The sequence below is a fragment of the Eulemur rufifrons genome, chromosome 7 (assembly GCF_041146395.1).
Source record: "Eulemur rufifrons isolate Redbay chromosome 7, OSU_ERuf_1, whole genome shotgun sequence".
NCBI lineage: Eukaryota > Metazoa > Chordata > Mammalia > Primates > Lemuridae > Eulemur > Eulemur rufifrons.
Window position 1 is genome coordinate 217,157,895 of NC_090989.1, and position 19,419 is coordinate 217,177,313.

A 19,419-nucleotide genomic window follows, 5' to 3' on the forward strand; every position below is an offset into this window, starting at 1 on the left:
ATTCTAGGCATTTTATAGGCAAGAGAATTTGCCACAATTTCCCAAAGTAGGACTCATCCTCAACATCCTATCCCTTTATTAAAGTGAGGGAAGGTTTTCGATTCCCACAGGTTGTTCTTGGGCTCAGTCTTTCTCTCCTACAAAGAATCTTTCTTTCACAGCCCACATTTCCAGAGCACTCACAAAGGTTGTCACTTAAGTGCAAAAACACTGGAAAAGTGTCTCTTACTTTATATGATTAAAACTTCGAAGAGCCCATATCTCCAAAGAGAGAAATGTGAAAACTAACCACCTGCCCTCTGAGAATCAGACTAAAACTTTACCTTTTACTTATTATCACCATTAATAATAATATTAATAACATCCATACCTGTGGCACTTTAGTTTCCAAAAACTCTTTGTTACATTATGACCAGCTGGTACTACTCCTTCACATTTAATTTAAAAAAACCAAAAAATCCTAGTAGAATGGTTTGAAAACAGAGAGATTTAAGCTCCAGCTTCCCCATGACAATTTCCAATCAGCCCAAACCTGAAGCCTCCCTTTCCTATATTTTGTTTGTCTGTTTCACTATGAAGCTTTCCCAGTCCTATGTCTGCTTGTCTTTGAGTCTCTGCAAGTGATGGTAGCTGATTCCCTGCTATATACAGCAAGCTCTGAATAAATAGTTTCTGGTCTCATTTGGGTGGCTTTCATTTATTTCCACAGAACAAATACCATTGCGGAGTCAGGTTTATATAATCAGTTACTGTAATAAATAATCCTTGTTACTTGTTCAAAGTCAAAATCTTTGCAGAGCAAGCCGCTCTCTCTGGAGAAACAGGGCCCTGAGGGCTGGCACTTGGTAGAACCAGGCTACTACGTATTCACTGAACACACTGCTGTAAAATTCTGGTGATCACAGTTCTCTGATGATAGTAAACTTACTGAAGGCTGTGTTCAACACGGGAATTAATTTCTCATCTGCTTGACCACAGATTAATTTAGCAAACAGGTAATTAGACGGTGTGGGAACAAAGGGACTCCAATTCTGACTCTGCCATTCAGTGACATCAGGCACGTTACTTAATCTCTGGAGAAGCTCTGAATGTGGGTTTTTGTGAGCAGTAAATAAGACAACAGGCAGATGTGCTAATTTGATCAGCAGTGGCTTATATTGCATTCAAGTATAGTCAAACAGCAACCTCATACATTTACAGATTTTTTTTTTTTGGTTGTTTAATTTAAACAAGAACATGGTGATACTGATGTGGTAAGGAAGGTTCTGAGAAGAATGCTTCTCCGAGGTCACAGACATACTAAACAAAAAGGCTGGGGCTGGGACCCTGGTTTCCCCTAAAAACAGAACATTTTTACCATATCATCTTGCCTTCTTGGTGACCTATTTTATGATAACTAATCAAATATGTCCTAATCGAAAGGACCTATTTTCTACCTTTGCATCTTTTTGTCAATACCCTACAGACCAGTGTTATCCACCTTTTATTAAGGATCGTAATTAAAATGCACACCGGCCACTGATATTAAACACATGCACACACACAAATACTTATCCTAGGCATACTGGAACAAGAAGCTTCTATTGCAATTAACTGAGTTACTAAAACAAAAATTATGAACTCTCTTTTAGCTCATAAAAACAAAATTCCAACTTAGAAGGCATTTGATATGAACAGGAGGGTAACCCTATCTAAATAATATCTGTAAGCTTGAGGTTTTATTATTTGTTCAGCATGCTCTTCCTCTGATAGCTGTATGGCCAGTGAAATAAATAAAACAAGGACTCTTTTTCTCCTTGTTCAGCATCTAACATGAGTGTCCACTGGCTGATCAGATTTGAAACTTCTTGGATGCCTTCTCTAGTGCCTGGTAATAACACAAAAAATGACACTGCTACCACTCACCTCTCAAGGTATTCAGCCTCTAAATTTTACATATTTCTGGATAGAAGGAAACAAGGAAAAAATATAGAGATCCAAGAGGAGGTTAGAGGAGAAGATTAAAAGAGAAAGATAAATAAATAAACCTGTCTGGAAAACCTGCTTAAATGCTTAATCCATTATTTAAAAAGGATACTTATCTCTTTCCCTTACTGCAATTTCCATCTGCTTTAGAGGCCCCAGGAATTTGTGAGTTTGTTTTTTAAATAAGAAATTTAAATTCAAAAAACTATCAATTATTCATGTCAATAATACACTGGGTTAGCATAAGTTATACCCAAATCTCATTTTAACCTATAGCATCAATCAGACCCTCTATCCAAACTGTTACTGAAAGCCAAGAGTCAAAGTCCCCAAATCCTGAAGAAGAACACACTAAAATTGACAAAGGGAAAAACAAAAAAGTCTCGAGGTTGCATTATCATAATTATGAGCCCTGGAATAATTAGTGCATTGTTTTATAAAGAAGAATATTTACCATTTTCTATATTTATTCAGCATTCATTAAAGAATAAACAGCCATTTAGACAACTCCCATGAATTTAGTTATTTTTATTCTCAGAGGTATCTGAACATTTTCTCTTTTACTCTACCAAAGATACCAGGTTAAAGGACACACAAACCTGTATCAACCAAGGAAACACTAGACTAGTAGGAACACTAGTAGGAACACTGGACTCTTTTATAATGGGTAACATAGAAGAATTTATTCAAGGGACTCATATAAAGAGGCAGGCAGAGTTTGGGGGAAACAACAGGGAATAGTGTAGTATTCTGGCCTAGAAATACTGGGAAACTTACATCTAAGGAGACTTGGGGAGGATGTGGTTACTGGTATCCGGAAAAGGCACCTTTTAGGAGGTCACCCTCAGGGCCAAAGGAGTTATGATGTTCGGGGATGCAACTAACCTCTGAAGATCACAGCAAGGAAGGAGCAGAGAATAAATACTCCGTCACTCTCCTGAATCCTGCTGACCTCCTACCTGAGTCTTCCTTGGCCAACCCCAATGAGAAGCCAGAGGGTTAGGGAGTCCATTAATGCACTCCCTAAAAGTCAGCTTTTTGGGGGGATAGAGCAGGGCAGAAGGTTAAAAAAAAAAAGTCCAGCACAAAGGCCCACTACATATAACACTGTTTAATAGGTCAGCTACTTCACTTGGGACACATTTTGCTCATTCATCTGAACCAGTCAAGGTCAGTACTCTTGTAATTATTCTAAGAAAGATCAAATGGACATTTTATATCCAACACTAAACTGAAAATCAACTTTGCAGTATCCATTCTTGCCTTTCCATTCCCTCCTTGGTAAATTTGACCCCAGCTACAACAGGAAAAGTTGTATGAAAGAAACGCAAAGTTCACAGGTGCTGTGAGAACTGACGGGAGGGGTGCCCAGCTCAGAGCAGGGAGGGCGAGAGAAGGCATCACCCCGAAAGTGACGTGCGCTGGAGCCAGAGGAGGGATTCTCCAAGTGCAGACCGTGGACAGATGAACAGCTGAGGCACATTCAGAAAATTCCACAAGTCCTGTAGGGCCTTGTGGATGAGTGAAGTGGTAGGAGGAGCAGAACAGACTTCGTAATGAGGGAGGAGTTGGGTCACGGAGAATCTTGTGTTTCTAATGTATGTCAAGACATTAAAGGACTTTAGTGTTATTATTTTGATTCAGAAATAATAGTCAGACAGCAGGATGAGGGTAAGACCAGAGACAAGGAAACCATTTAGAAGATGCAGGTGAGACAAGGGGAATAAACTAACATAATGGCTAGTGTGGGTGGCTGGGGGGGGTCTGTGTGTAGGGCTTTTGAGAGCTATATAGAGGAGGAATTAAATGGCGAGAACTGTCAGGACTTGATGACGGGTGGTGCTGAGGCAAAGCGGAGGGATGGCCGGCTTCTGGTGTGAGAGAAGCCTTTTCCCACTATACTGCAACTTTTCATGTGGAGCCACTTCCCAGAACCTAGAAGATGATCAAAAATGTTACCTACTTCAGTGTATTGCTCATGAACCTACCTGTGTAGAAATGAATTTTCTAAAATATTTATTGCAGATTCTTTAATGAACATAAAATCTGTGGCTGTTACTGGGATCTGAATGTTTCTGTCCTTCCAGAATTCATATGCTGAAACCTAACTCCCAATATGTTGGTATTAACAGGTGAGGCTTTGAGTGGTGACTAGGTCATGGAGGTGGAGCCCTCAGGATTCTGATTAGTGCCCTTAGAAAGAGGCCTGGGGGAGCGAGTGTGCTCCTTCCACCATGTGAGGACGCAGCAAGAAGGTACCATCTATGAGGAAAGAGCCCTCGCCAGACAACAAATCCGCTGGTGCCTTGATCTTGGACTTCCCAGCCCTCAGAACTATGAGCATTAAATTTCTATTATTTATAAATTACCCAGTCTATGCTATTTTGTTATAGTAGCCTGAACTAAGACAGCTACATATGAAAAGTGTCAGCTATTTTTCCCAATTGCCTCTTTTATATACACTAAGCCTCTGGTAATGTACATTTGTAGTCAACATTACACAAATTCATTTGCTAATCATTGATCAAGTAACTACTATGTAGTATACTGTAGATGTTATTTTGCAAAACTATTACAGAAAAAATTTCAAAAATATTTAAAAAACAAATCAGCATCTAATAACGACCCTAATTTTCTTTGGTAGGTTTGTCTGACCTACTAAGCTATAGAATAACTTTATCTTAACATATTTGGCTAAATTCTTGATGTGAAGAAAAAATGTGGTTTATTCTCAGTATTGAGTTAATATATTTCCCTTATAATCAGAAAAAACTGAATATATTCACTGGCTTTGCTTTGGAACACTATTTTGTAACAACAGTCCTCATCTACAGGAATGGGAAGGAGAAGGCCACCCACATTTTTGTTTCTGCCACATGGAAACATTCTTCAAACCAGCAATGACGTGTGAAAGGAGACTAAAGAACCAGCAGAAATGAGCTTCCATCCACGCTGGCTAAATCTTCCTCGAAATAGAGATAAGAAGCAAAATAAAAAATCCATTCCTTTTAGAAAATGAGTCTTTAACCCAGGAGTTTGTTTATTTTGGAAAGGAATCAGATTCTGGGCCCATATACCACACGTTCGGAATATAATGCCGTGGTCTCATCCACTAACTGTTGCTATGACTTTTCAGCAGAAAGAACATTTAACAGGAAGTAACCTAGGGAAGGGATGATCTGACTCAGACATCAATAATTCATTTATCAGAAATAGGAGTAGTGATATTAAATGCCAGCAGACTGTTTCATTTGTAGGGAGGCATTTTTTATTTCAAGCCTGGAACAATGCAGTCAGCTTCATTTGGCAAGCTAACACGAATGGAGGCAAAGCTGAATCGAAGGATAGGTTTTTATGCTCTCCTCTAACAATGCTATCACTTTAGCATCAGTTATTTATGTCTGACATTCCACCATTTGGGAACTGGAAAAAGCGACAAGAAAGGGATTTTTATAACTTTTGTACTTCAGAGGTGATTGCCTTCATTCCAAAGCTTTGGCACTAGAAATGTGATCGTGTGAGTCTAAGAGAGATGATTTGCAGGAAGTTTTGAGGGTACATTCTCTGAGTACTAAAAACTCTCCAAGAATTAGTTTCTTACTAAGTCATTTCTCATTTCAGCCCACTAGTAATCTATATTATTTCATCATTGTATCCTACAAGCATTTAGCACAGAGCTGTTCCCAAAGCAGAGTCTCAATGGATACTTTGTTGAGTGAATGAACAAACACAGCCAAGTATGAAATAATCCAAACATGCTCTGAAGCCTACTGGTCGGATGGCACAATGAGGAGACATTTGTATAACATATGCCTCAATTTCCTTATTCTGACAATGATTAGAAATTTTTCTCCTTCACTATCTTATATCAAGTTCAAAGACTCATGCTCCACCAAGGGAGATGGGGAAATAAAATTCAAGAAAAGCAAACTCACTGTGGACTGAATAAGTCACAGTTCCCAGCCCCCAAAGAAGCAAAAGGCCTATCTTAACCCCTAACCCTGGAAATAAACAGACTTCCAAGTTTTAATTTAGATTTGAAATGTTCATATGCATATATAGAGAGAGAGATAATTAATTTTTTAACTGATTATTTATCGAGAAGTAGACATATGAATAGAACACATAATTACAATAATAACAGCTATAATTATCTAGCACCTATTATGTAGTCAGCTTGGTGTTTTACACATTTTATTGCTAATCCTTAGAGGTAAATATCATTATGCCCATTTTAGAGACTTAAAAAAAGTAATAAAGCTCAGAGTAGTTAGACCCAAAGACCATAAAGCTAATCAAGTACAGCCAGGGCTAAAAGTCAACTCTGCTATACTATAAACCCATTCATTTTCTAATGCTAAGGGACCTCTATCCAAACAGAATTATCTATTTGTGGATCCATACTTAAAGACATATCCAGCCATCCTATCTACCACTATGGTCTAATAAGCAGAGAGAATATTTTAATCCTAAATGTTTGAATACATGCTCTTAGTCAGCCAAGGAAAAAAAAATCAGGCAGAACTATTGAGAAGCACTAAAGGTACATCTATAACCCAGGGCACTTCTGACTTCCATAAAGCAGAAGTAGGAGTGCTGGGGTTGTACCTAGGAAAATGCCATAGTTCACTGTCGAGACTACAAACCTAAGCACACATCTGGAAAGGAACAATGTCTGCGTCCTCCAACAATCAAACCCCCACTGCACTCAATGAACCATGTGCAGCGCTTAGAATGGGTCAAAACAGGACACACTAGAATACCCCAGAGAGAGCATGACCACAGTGATTCTTCTTGAACAAAGGTCTTGGGAAACCTCCAAGTTTAAAAGGAATCCTCACAAAGAATTCAGTTTTAAAAGGGTAGCCTATAAATAGCATCAAAGCCAATACTCAAATAATTGTCCACATAGACATTATAATCTAGACAACAACAACCAGGTCTCAAAGAAAACTACCCAGTTTAACTTAGATTCTTTTCTCTTTTTGTTTGGAAGTTGTGGGAAATTCTAGCTATAGCAATTTGTTTATTAATCCTTTCACCACTGAATCTGATCAAATTACTTGGTTGTTAATATTAATAAACAGCATATTTCTATACTACTTTGTTAAGCCTTCTTTGTAGATGGTAAAAAGAAAACATATGTGTACAGTCACAATTTTCTAGGTCATATGGTTGTATCTAAAACTTATTGACTTACTTAATCAAATAGTACTAGCTGAGAAATTTTTCCCTCAAGAGAAAAGCATCCTAGCACATAATAAGTGGGCTAAACAGTTCTTCTTTGCAACTTCTATGATCCCAACCTAAAACATGTAAATAAAATGTCAAATGAAAGTAACTAAATCACAGCATTGTGCCTGGGAGCTTCACAGTATAAGGCAAAAATGTTAACTAATGTGATGCAGAGATTGGAAATATCTACTAATCTTTTAAGGAATCTGGGTCATTGTAAGCAAGAAGAATCATTCCCCCATTCCCACTTACTTGCTGAGGATTGTTAAAATATTCTGTGTTACCAAATGGATGTGCGTTTTCATTTGTGTTCACTAAAACTACAGCACCATACTAACTGGAAAGTGTAATTGTGGTTAAATGGGTTTCTGTGCCTCCTGATTTGGGGCAGGGAGCTGGTGGGGGGATAAGAAAGGTAATGTGTTCTGCAAGAGCAATAATTTTTCTAGGTATTTCAAGTATAGTAGCGGAAAATACAATCGCTACAGAGTACAGAAGAGCAAAGAAGTAATAAAATAAGAAAGTCCCTGGAAGTATTCAATGTAGTATTCAATCAGATTTGTGGAATTTAACAGAATAAAATCACTCTTTTAGGAGGTGCTTTGTTTTGCCTCCCCCTGTAGCATCCCTATCCCTGAACGAATGGGCCACAGACCAACTGTCACATGAAGGGCCATATCCTCCACTTCCATCAGCAAGACCTGAAAATGTGACGCTTTTCCCCAGGCTTTCCCTGCAACTATTCTCACTATGTGGACCACCCCTTTTTCTTACTCAGAAGCTTCAGTAGAAAGACACTTGTTTATCTTGGAGCAAATTAGGGATCGCTTGTTACCAAGGATTTTGAAGAAAATACTTCCCTCACCATGAGCAGAAAACAAAGCTCCTTGCCAGCCACACGCCAGCCACCCCTCACTTGGGCCTTACTTGTTCTCGTTGCTTGCATCATAACGAGGCATTGGGTCCAAGTCATTCCCATTCACGTCGCAACTCGCTAGAGCATCCTATGGCCACAGAGGAGAGAACAAGAGAAAGGAAACGGGCATTCATTAATTAGCCATTGACCCACAGGCTCATGCATTTTTAAACACATTTCTGCAAGAAAGTAATTAGGTTAACTAATACGCTCATGGTTCAGTGGTGTCAGGATGCCTTAGGGAGGGACCGCTTGTTGGGTAATAATTAGTACTGTATTTTCCCCCTTAAGGTGAAGAAGTACTCTACGCAGTGCCTGGTCCATTCTTGCCTGCACTTTTTACGCTCATACTTAGAATGACCCAGTTCATGAAATGATTTCTTGAATTTGCAACTTCCTTATCATAATATAAATATTTTAGAAGACAAAAATCATTCTTATATCACTGGCAAGACAATTAAAAATCAATATTAGAGGCCGGGCGCGGTGGCTCACGCCTGTAATCCTAGCACTCTGGGAGGCAGAGGTGGGCGGATCGTTTGAGCTCAGGAGTTCGAGACCAGCCTGAGCAAGAGCGAGACCCCATCTCTACTAAAAATAGAAAGAAATTATATGGACAGCTAAAAATATATATATAGAAAAAATTAGCCGGGCATGGTGGTGCATGCCTGTAGTCCCAGCTACTTGGGAGGCTGAGACAGGAGGATCGCTTGAGCCCAGGAGTTTGAGGTTGCTGTGAGCTAGGCTGACGCCACGGCACTCACTCTAGCCTGGGCAACAGAGTGAGACTCTGTCTCAAAAAAAAAAAAAAAAAAATCAATATTAGATATTTATTTTGTGAGGCATCTCAAGACCTCTATTAGACAATAGAGGTCTTGCCTGGTTTCAGATATTGTATCTACTATAAAACAGTCTAGAATTCAGATGTTTTACTAATACCCAATGCCTTTGGGACCAACCAAAATGATGAACAAGGTTTTCCTATGCTAAAGTTTCAAAATGAGGAAACTATCTCGAAAACCAAAGTTGGATTTGCTTGTTTGCTTTTTAAAATGATTGTGAACAAGCTCTAAATTACTAAAAAAAATGTACTGGGTTGTTGCCATCATTCAAATTGATATCATTGTAGGCAGTCTAATTTAGGGTGCTTTGAATTTTCTTAGGCTTTATGATTATTCCTAATTTCAATGTTAATGAAAGTAAACACTATCTTGGTTTTCTGTCTTTATCGAAGGCTCTTGTTTCTGAAAATAATTTTTAGTACATAGAGCCTGAAATGTTTGGGAGAATTAAGCAAAATATACATCACGCATAAAGGTGGCAAGTTCCTGCTTATTGTAGTCCTTCTTAGTGGCCATCAAAGCACAAAGGCTTCGGATAGTATCTAATGTAGCTTACTAATTTTCCTTATAAGGAAACAGAGACCCCAAACAGGTTAATTTCTAACCTGCTTTGGCACAAAAGAAACCAAGACTGGGACCCAGGCCTTCTAATACCTCACCCAATGAGCCTGTTCTTCTCCCCACTGGCTCCAACATAAGGAGAATTCAGAAGGCACCAGTATTGCTAATTGCACAGGTAACTCTGCAGCATGTTTTTCAAGGGGGAGAAAATGATAAAGGAAAAGACTGCAATCACAATTACACAAAAGCTATTTGTATCTAATCAAATACATTCACATGCAGTGGCAAGCAGCAGCACACACTAAATAAAACTCTCTGCACGTGACGAGAGAGACATCTCTGCTGGGGGATAAGCACCCATAGTTTCTGTTTTTATGTCTGAGCCAGGATAACTCACTTCAGTCTTCAATTTCTTCTCCTACCAAAGAAGAAGACTAAACTGGAGTTCCTTTTTAGCTTTAAAACTCTGCACTGTGAAGAGACAAGCTTATCTGAGTGCACTTCGACGCAGCCACTCAACTGTTTTGCTCACATAAAAACGAAATGAATTTGTGGTTCCTTCTTAAGAAAGGGAATTGACGGATACCTGCAGACGACTGTGAAGCTGATCATTACTGTCTTTTAAAAAAAAAGGAGATCCAACCCATGGAGAAGCAGGAAATGATAAAAAAAAAAATGAAATAAAATAAAATAAAATAAAAAAATAAAAAAAAGGAGAGGCCGAGAGAGAAAGAGACGAGCAGAATAACTTGAGAAAAGTTCTAAGTACGTTTCTCTCCATAAAAGAAATAAAGAGTGTTGCCGGTTGGTTGGACGGATTGTTGAGAAAAACAGATGTTGTTGGTAGCAGATGGTGTCGGTAGTAGGGTTTCTGCCACCTTCCTGCTTTCTTTTTGTAGGTCAGCACATCAAAGGCACTCGAAAGTTGAAAGTGTTATCTCATGCTTCCTGTATTCTAAGAGCTCATCTTTTATAAGAAAAGAGAAAAACACAGAGCCTATTGCATGTTTCTGCATTTTTTTCAGTAGCAATTCAACTTCTCGATAATCCTAACATGAGCTTCTCTGCTTCCCAGGAGGAAAGACATTCCGACCACAGCAAACACTCACGTAGTTTTGCATCAGATCCGGATGGGTTCTCTCGATGCCATCGTCCAGGATGGTGACCACAATGTTCTTTCCCGTGTAGCCTCTCTTCCAGGCTCCTTCGATATTCATGTCTGATTGGCAGGGATGCGTATTGTCACTGCAGTGCTGAAGGAGGAAGAAGACGTTGCAAGGTTACTAAATAGTGAGGAGATGGAAGAATTACCTACTTCTTAAAATAAGGCACTAAGTCAATAGCAAGTTGGTGGATTGCCTGGTAAAGCAGACGCACGGATCTCCACCATGATAATAGGAAGGAAAGATGTAAAAAAGCAAGTGAAACAGAAATCTCTGCCACCAGTTCTGATACATATAAATCCCTTGGAAAGGCATAAAATAAAGTATATCACAAATAAGAAAAAATAACAGGTTCTACAAACTCTTTCACTAAATTAACAATGGCTATTGTACCATAACTTATAGGCACTAGACAGACTGCACTACTTTGAGAAGGGAAAGAATCATAGTGCAAAGTCCAGAAAGGTGCCCCACACAGGAAAACGTGTGTGAGGGCTTCAAACGGCTGGCTGTAAAACATGGAATTCTAGCTCATTATGTGTAGTAATTTCATTCCTCAATGGCTACAACATACAAACATACTGAAAAGTGAATCAAGCCAGCAGCTTTTCCTGATATAATTTACTAGCACTTGTCCAACCCACACAACTGTTCCTTTAAAGTCTATCTCTTTGAAATATCTCTGAGTGATGTTGTTTTCTAGGTTCTTAAGACTCCTTAGATCAGTGGTCCCCAACCTTTTTGGCACCAGGGATCGGTTTCAAACAAGAAATTTTCCATGGATGGGGATACGGGGGGATAGTTCCAGGATGATCCAAGTGTATTACATTTATTGTGCAGTCAAACTTCTCTGCTAATGATAATCTGTATTTGCAGCCGCTCCCCAGTGCTAGCATCACCACCTCAGCTCCACCTCAGATCATCAGGCATTTGATTATCATAAGAAGCCCGCAACCTAGATTCCTGGCGTGTGCAGTTTATGGTACGGTTCATGCTCCTATGAGAATCTAATGCTGTCATTGATCTGACAGGAGCCGGAGCTTATGCAGTGATGCGAGCAATGGGGAGTGGTTGTAAATACAGATGAAGCTTCAGTTCCTGTCCCTCGCTGCTCACCTCCTGCTGTGCAGCCCATTTCCTAACAGGCCACTGACCAGTACTGGTCTGTCACCTGGGGGTTAGGGACTGAAGCATTAGAGAAACAAAGCAAAAGAGATGTGCTGCTACATAATACCACAGAAACACAAGCCACCCCAGGTCTTTCCCCATTCACTACTTTCTTCCTGCCTTGTAATGTAGTTCAGTATTTCAGGAGTAGAAGAGAATGTCAAGCTTTATGTGCTCTAAGCATAATGGAGATCCCACTCGATCGATTCATTTAACACACATTTTACTGAGTGCCTACTACATGCTGAAGTATGGCAGTAAACAAGGTAGATGAGGTCCCTGTCTTAATGGGGAGACATAGAAAATAAAGAACCAAATAAGACCCATCAAAATGCTCCTTGGGTTTTAAAGAAGTTGAAGAGAATGATATGGTGCATGCTGGGGGATCTGAGTACATTACTTAGGTGGACTGGTCAGGAGAAAGACTCCAGTCTCTGAAAAAGTGAAATGTGAGCTGACACTTGACTGAGTAGAAAAAGCTGGTCTGCCCACGGGCCTAGGAACAAGTGTCCCAGTAGGTGACAAAGCAAATGCAAAGACCGTAAGGTGGAAAAGAGCTTACCATGTCAGAGAAAGAGAAAGAAGATGGGTATTGCTAAACCTTAGCGAACGAGGGACAGAATGGCACAAAAGGCACCAAATTAGAAGAGGAGGCAAAGTCAGATCATTCAGGGCTTTGCGGGCCACGACTTGGATGGTATTCCAGGTACATCCTAAACAGAAGCTCCTTTCTTTCCAAACCTGATATCTCAAAATTAGATGCGAACCAGTGACAGATATCTCCAATGCCCTCCAGATGAATTTCTTAACTAATTTATGCCCCCAATGAGATTGCCTTTTGTTAAATGTTATAAATACATTTGAGTAGTTTCAAAGGATTCATTCTAAGAAAGGGTAAACCCATGTTTTCATAATGGACAATGTCAATTTCACAAAAAATAGGGGGCTTATACATTTTTATGAACATTTGCATCTTTTTCCCACTTTCCTGACTTCTTCGTGGTACTTGAGGCCCTGCACACACTCTCTGCTGATCCAAATCCACTCTCCCTCCTCCCTCCAGTTTTCAAGGTGTAGCTCTGGACCTTCTCCCACATGGCCTTTTTCAGCCTATTCATCCTTTTTCCCTTTGCCTGAACTCAGAAACACACACACACATATACACTCTGTCCTACATAATCCAACCCCTACTCAATGAATTCTGCTGTGCTGTTGACTGTTGAATCTTGGGTGTGAGTTTTGTCCCCCGATCATAAGCCCCTATGATACCATGAATTAAACTCAATCTAACCTAGGATTTCAGAAATAATGGCCAGAAATAAAGGCATATCCTCAACTTTATTTCCATAATGCTTACTGCTCTGACTTTTTTAGCAATACTCAGGCCAGCTAATGCTTGGTTAACAGAGATGATAATGCAAGAAATAGATTTCCGAAACGCCTACGTTTTTCACAGGTCTCATTCTGGCCAGGAGTGTGGGGGCCTCTCCTCACCAAATATTTTAATTTAACACAAAGCAACCATGACAGGTTTTTATTTCATTTTCTTTTCAAAACCTGCTGTGGCCACCTGCGGTATCGATTGTGACATGAAGTAATGTTAATGTGGCCAAGAGGTGGGCCGGAGGAAGGAAACGCACAGGAAATGGGTAACCACAAATGGGATAACCGTCCTGGAGTAGAAGGATGCTGCCTGAAATTGTAATTATGAAAATTGAAGAAAACCAGCTGTCTATGGAAAACATGTGTGTTAACAGTGAAGCAATTAGGTTTCTTTCTTCCACCTCTGCTTCTGTCGAATCTGACTTTGCCATTAAATATTCTTGTACCACCTTTTTCTTTTTTCTTTGTATCTGCCACCCATGGTAGGTGGTGAAGGAGAGGAAATATTCAATTGATGTTTTCATTTGGATATTCTATTGTATCAAGTAGTCAAAATGTCAAAGGCAAAATAATCATCGTAATCATCATCATAATCATCAAAGCCTGGTGTGTTCCTTGCAAATGAGTGATAAGGTCAGAGGGCACTTAATCAGAACCCTAAATGCTGAATGAGAGCCTCAGATTTTTTAAATACACTTTAAGTGGTCCAGACTTCCAAAAGCATTTCTAATGTGGTTGTTTCCTATACCCAAGGTATCCAGAGAGCAAAAACTATGGAAAATACTGATGGCACTCAACACTGACCAAGGATGAAAATGAGTTCACCATTTCCTTAACTGTCTGATTGAAATGATCTTTAAAACTAGGCTTTCTTTACTTTCCAGGAATCTATGTTACAGTAGCGCCCAAAGGCAAAGGGAACAGGTAGTAGATATGACTCCCTCATACGCCATGGTGAAAAGATCTCTGCCAGAGCCGGAACTAAAGACAAGTGTCTGGAATCATGTTATCATATGTGCAGCCCATAGTCTGGTGTTCACAAAAGGGGCCAGTCAGAAATTTCCAGCATATTTGAAGCTGTTGAAAACTATACATGTGCACAGTATATGCAAGATAAATATTTATAGTAAATGGATGTACCTTCAGTTCTGCATAATGTACTTTATTTCAATGATATTCTACACACAGATGATTAAGTATTTAAAAACAACACTGGACACACAAACCAGAAAATAGCCTGGAGAAACGATGGTTGCCACCAAGGTCTCCATTTTCTTATCCATAAAAGCTTTTATTCTCTTTAAGAATCAAAGTTTAAAGACATTGTTCTGTGAGTTTAAGTAATGGCGTTTTCCATACCAGGGTTATGAGCTATTCAGCTTATAAACCACTCTGGGTGTGTCCACTTCTTTTTGTCTTCGTAAACACAGTGCTTGCTCAATGAAAGAACAGTTTATATCCAAAATAAACACCTTTGTTATGTTCTCACTATCATTTTCTTCAGACTACAGGGGTTGGGGTGGGGGGGGGCCTCAGTGTCATTCTTTTTAAACTTCTCTAAGTTCCAAGAGTCCAATGAATTGCCGTTTTACACACGGTTGATAATCAGTTAACATTGAAACTACCTGTTGTTCATAATTATTGATACAGTGGCTCGAAAGACTGCATCTCTGACTCTACAATGTTAAGAAAATAGAATTAAAATACACAAAAATTAGTTTTAGAGGCAAAGAAACACATATAGTCAACTAAAATGTACATATACTTGAAATTCTTCATAAAATTTGGAGCTCAGGAGTGGTCAGAAATTGAAAAAAAAAAAATAGAACTGATATTCCCTTAAGTGAAAATATAACTAACTAGATCCTTACCATGGCCAAACACTATACTAAACACTTTATGTGAACTGGCATCATTTAAGACTTAGAACAACCATTTTTGAGAAGTACTTTTATCATTTGCTTTTAACAGATAAAGAAAAGGAGGCTTACTCAGCCTCAGTAGCCTTCCAGAGTTCAAATAGCTGGTCAGTAGCAGAACTAGAATTCAAATCCAAGCACTCTGACACCAGAGCATAGGACTATGAAACTCTGGTGTTAAAAACTAAAACAGAAAGGGCTTAGAGCAGGGCCAAGCACAAGCAAATTCAGATAAGGGCAGATAAGGGGTAGATAAGAGTGGATGTTGGAGAACAGTTCCAGTAAAGAAACTCAAATAACAGAAATCACAGCAGCCTTAGAACTATGATCAGTGTATTCAAGGGGTAAAGTGGAATACAGCCGTCTAAGACTTCCTAATTTTTCCTTATTCCATTGAATATTTTCAATAACAGGGAGCTCACGTCTTTATTAAATAGCCAACGATGTACTAGTAAATCAGTTCTTTAAAAAAAGTAGACCTTATTTGTAGGGTTTACCAAATTCTATGATGTAAATACTCACATTATGGTCAATTTTAAACTACCACAATCACAAAATTCCTGACCGTTTAATGATAAGCTTTCATTAGCTCTGAGAAGGCAGACCCAGCCCACCATAGGAAACAGCCCACCATTGATAGTCGTGCTCCATTTCTGAGGAAGTCACAGGAGCCAATGGGTCTGACATCTGCTTCTCAGTACTTGGAAACTACCCTAGGCTTAGTTCTCCTCTTTGCAGTTTCAGATAGTAGTTTCATTCCCTCTTGCATTTATTTAGTGAAGACTTTCTTTAACCTTTCTTTCTCAATGCGGGGGGGGGGGGGGTGGGGACCTAGACTTTGGACCTTTGTGAGGACATCCATAAGCTGATTTTGGACTCTTGGTGTATGTGAAGTACAGATTCTGTGCCTCCAAAACTGAAAGTACCTTTATAGATTCTTGAAAATCTAAATTAAGCTATGCTAAGTCCTAAGATGTTTACTGCCATATTTATGGGTTAATTTGATGGACTTCAAATCCTTGGTTATCATATACACACACAAAAAATGCCCCTGGCCAAAACAGATCTACTTTCCCATTTTTTAGAGGATGATTATTCAATCTGTGAATTATCCAGAAATTCCACAGAAGCCCAGTAAGTTTTAACAATACCAATCTCAGTATAGCAGCTAAGGACGCGAGCTAAGAGGAATGAGGCAGAAGAGAGTTTGAATTCCACCTCCACTACTTTCCAGATATATGATTTTCTCAAGTCACCTAAATTCTTAAAGACTTATCTGCAGTTTGAACACAGAGAATTGCTATAAAGATTAAAGAAAATAAAGTAGGTAACAACTGGCTACTGTTGTTACAATCATGTTGTTGTTGATGATAGCACATTGATGGGAAGCATAAGTGTTCTTAATAGTTTAGGGAAGAATATTTTAGTTTTAAAATGAAAAAGAAGAGAGATTATTTTAAAATAATGAGATAACAGTTTTCTTCGTTGTCTGGAGATATGGGTCCTCAGGCAAACTTGAAAGGGCAATTGATTGTGTGTAAGGACAGCTGGGATGACCTGAATATTTTACATTTGGGGTCTTGGGCCTGGGCTTGGGGAGAATACTGGGGGGATGAGCTGTACAAGGAGAAAAAGAAAACAGTGTCCTACTGGCTTCTGGTACATTGTCAAACGTTTTGCTCTCCTAATAATCATCCTGTTTTACTTCACACATTTATGCCAGTATTCCAACTCTGCTAGAACCATGGTTCCCATTTACCATAATTTCGTTCTGACATAAGATTATTTCTCAGCTACGACTTTTAAGGGTGTCCCACAAAATGCCAAGGAAACATCAGAAAATAGTAGATGGAAGAAGGTGTGGTGTACACGGTATGCCTATATGGAGGAAAACAGAGTGAATCCAGTTCCAAAACTCTACTCATAGTGGAGGACCAGGAAATTGAATCAGGGCAGGCAAGGATAACTGGGTGGTCTTTAGCCTTAGTTAAGTGCACAACATTCCTCATTGGCACATTTTGTGATCCTCTTTGAATCTTTCAAAACCTGACCCATCATGAATTTGAAACTTTCAGTGTTAATACTTAACAAAACACAAACTAATAAACCAATGAACACATCTTCTGTCTCCTTTAAGGAATCTTTACATTTCTCATATCAGTGCTTGGAGAACTGGTTTCAGCTACGTTACCTGGCCTTGGTGCTAACAGGTAACCGGCATCTCTAAAACTCAGTGGCATTTCTGTGGCACTAAGAACAAGCTTATGTTTTATATGCACGCCCTCTGCACCTGCCAGGACTCACACCAGTCTCAAACACTTCAGGTCCAAAAACTGAGTCAGGTTCCTGAAATCTAGGTCTGAAACCACTGCCTCCACCTCTATTGTCATTTCCCCTTCTCACTTAGCACATTGCAGTCACTATACTGGCCACGGCACTGTCCCTATTGTCCAGTGCTTGGTGTCTAGTCCGTGCCACAAACAAGCAATTACGAAAACACACGTTAGGTGTTACCACAGGGGTTGCCACGGTACTGTGGGAATATGGAACCCATCCAGGAGGAAGCATGGGAAGGCTGAAAACGCTTCCTAGAGAAAATAACATTTAAACTGAGCCCTTACATATAAGCTGACTAGCCAAAGGGCAAGTGGGGATGAAGAGGATGTGTTCCATCTCGGTGAAGGTATAGAGGAACAAGAGACTGGAGTGTTACAGGAACTAACAAAAATTCAGTACAGCTGCAGGATAACAGGTTGCGAGAGGTGAGGTGAAGATGAGAAAAATGGGAAGAGATAAGGCAGAAGAGGTGAGCAGGAGGTGGTTTGTTGCACAGCACAAGCTTATTCTTCTAACATACAAGGTCACCAGCCTGAAGGAAGTCAGCCAAACCAGGAAGGCAGGAGAAAAATCAGTGCATCAAGCTGAAGCAGCTTGCCCAGCAGAGAAGAGAGCTGGCTGTAAAACTGGGAGAGGGAAGGGCAGAGGGAACACCTAAAAGTGTCAAATACATGATTCCAAGCAAATGCTAAGATCCCTGCACATTCAGTCAAATATCCCTGCCCCAGGAAGGTCAGTGTTTTTCTGCTCACCCATCCAACACTCTTCATGTCAGTAATCTCTGGTTATATATGTGTTTTATCTTCCCAGTGAAATTACAAGCCACTTGTGGTATGGAACTTGCATTATTATTATTGTATCTTTATCATCTTTAGTTTATAATAAAAATAATTTGTGAGTTGATACTTATGTAGAGGGTGTGAAGGTTAATTCTATGTGTCAGCTTGACTGGGTTAAGGGATCCCCAGAGAGCTGGTAAGTATTATCTTAAGGTATGTCTATGAGGGTGTTTCCCGAAGAAGTTAGCATTTGACTAGATAGACCGAGTTAAAGAAGACAGCTATCACTAACGTGGGCGGGCATCACCCAATCTGTTGAGGGCCTGAACAGAACAAAAAGTTAGAGGAAGGGCGAATTTGCTATCTGCTTGAGAGCTGGAATTTCTGTCTTCTCTTGCCCTTAGACATTGGTGCTACAGGTTCTCTGGCCTTTAGACTCAGACTGGGACTTACACCATTGGCTCCCCTGGTTCTCAGGCCTCTGGGGCTTGTATTGGAACCACACTACCAGCTTTCCTCGGCTTCCAGCTTGCAGACAGCAGATCACGGGACTGCTCAGCCTCCCCAGTCACGTGAGCTATTCCCTCATGATGAATCTTTTTCCAAATCTCTCTCTCTCTCTCTCTCTCTCTCTATATATATATATATCCTGTTGGTTCTGTTTCTTTGGTGAACCCCGATGAATAAATATAGAGAGAATATTAAGATAGAAGGCAGGGCCGGGTGCAGTGGCTCACGCCTGTAATCCTAGCACTCTGGGAGGCCGAAGAGGGCGGATTGTTTGAGCTCAGGAGTTCGAGACCAGCCTGAGCAAGAGCGAGACCCCGTCTCTACAAAAAAAAAAAAAAAAAAAGAAAAAAGAAAAAGAAATTAGCTGGACAACTAAAAATATATATACATATAAAATTAGCTGGGCATGGTGGCACATGCCTGTAGTCTCAGCTACTCGGGAGGCTGAGGCAGGAGGATCGCTAAAGCCCAGAAGTTTGAGGTTGCTGTGAGCTAGGCTGACACCACGGCACTCTAGCCTGGGCAACAGGGTGAGACTCTGTCTCAAAAAAAAAAAAAAAGAGAGAGAGAGAAAGAGAGAGAAGGCAGAAGTATATTCTAAAATAAAATGTAGAAGAGGATAATTGATGTAGTCAAGATAAT

General features: G+C 39.8%; 1 protein-coding gene across 4 annotated transcripts in view; it reads right to left on the reverse strand.

The window, feature by feature from the left end:
• Nucleotides 1–19,419, reverse strand: part of PCSK5 (proprotein convertase subtilisin/kexin type 5) — a 413,377-nt gene that overhangs the window by 284,368 nt on the left and 109,590 nt on the right. For all 4 annotated transcript variants that reach the window (XM_069476379.1, XM_069476378.1, XM_069476377.1 and 1 more), the window contains exons 4-5: nt 10,629–10,772; nt 8,128–8,204 (exon numbers count right to left, since the gene is read on the reverse strand). In XM_069476379.1, the coding sequence (XP_069332480.1) occupies nt 8,128–8,204; nt 10,629–10,772 (221 nt within the window). The remainder of the gene's footprint in view (nt 1–8,127; nt 8,205–10,628; nt 10,773–19,419) is intronic.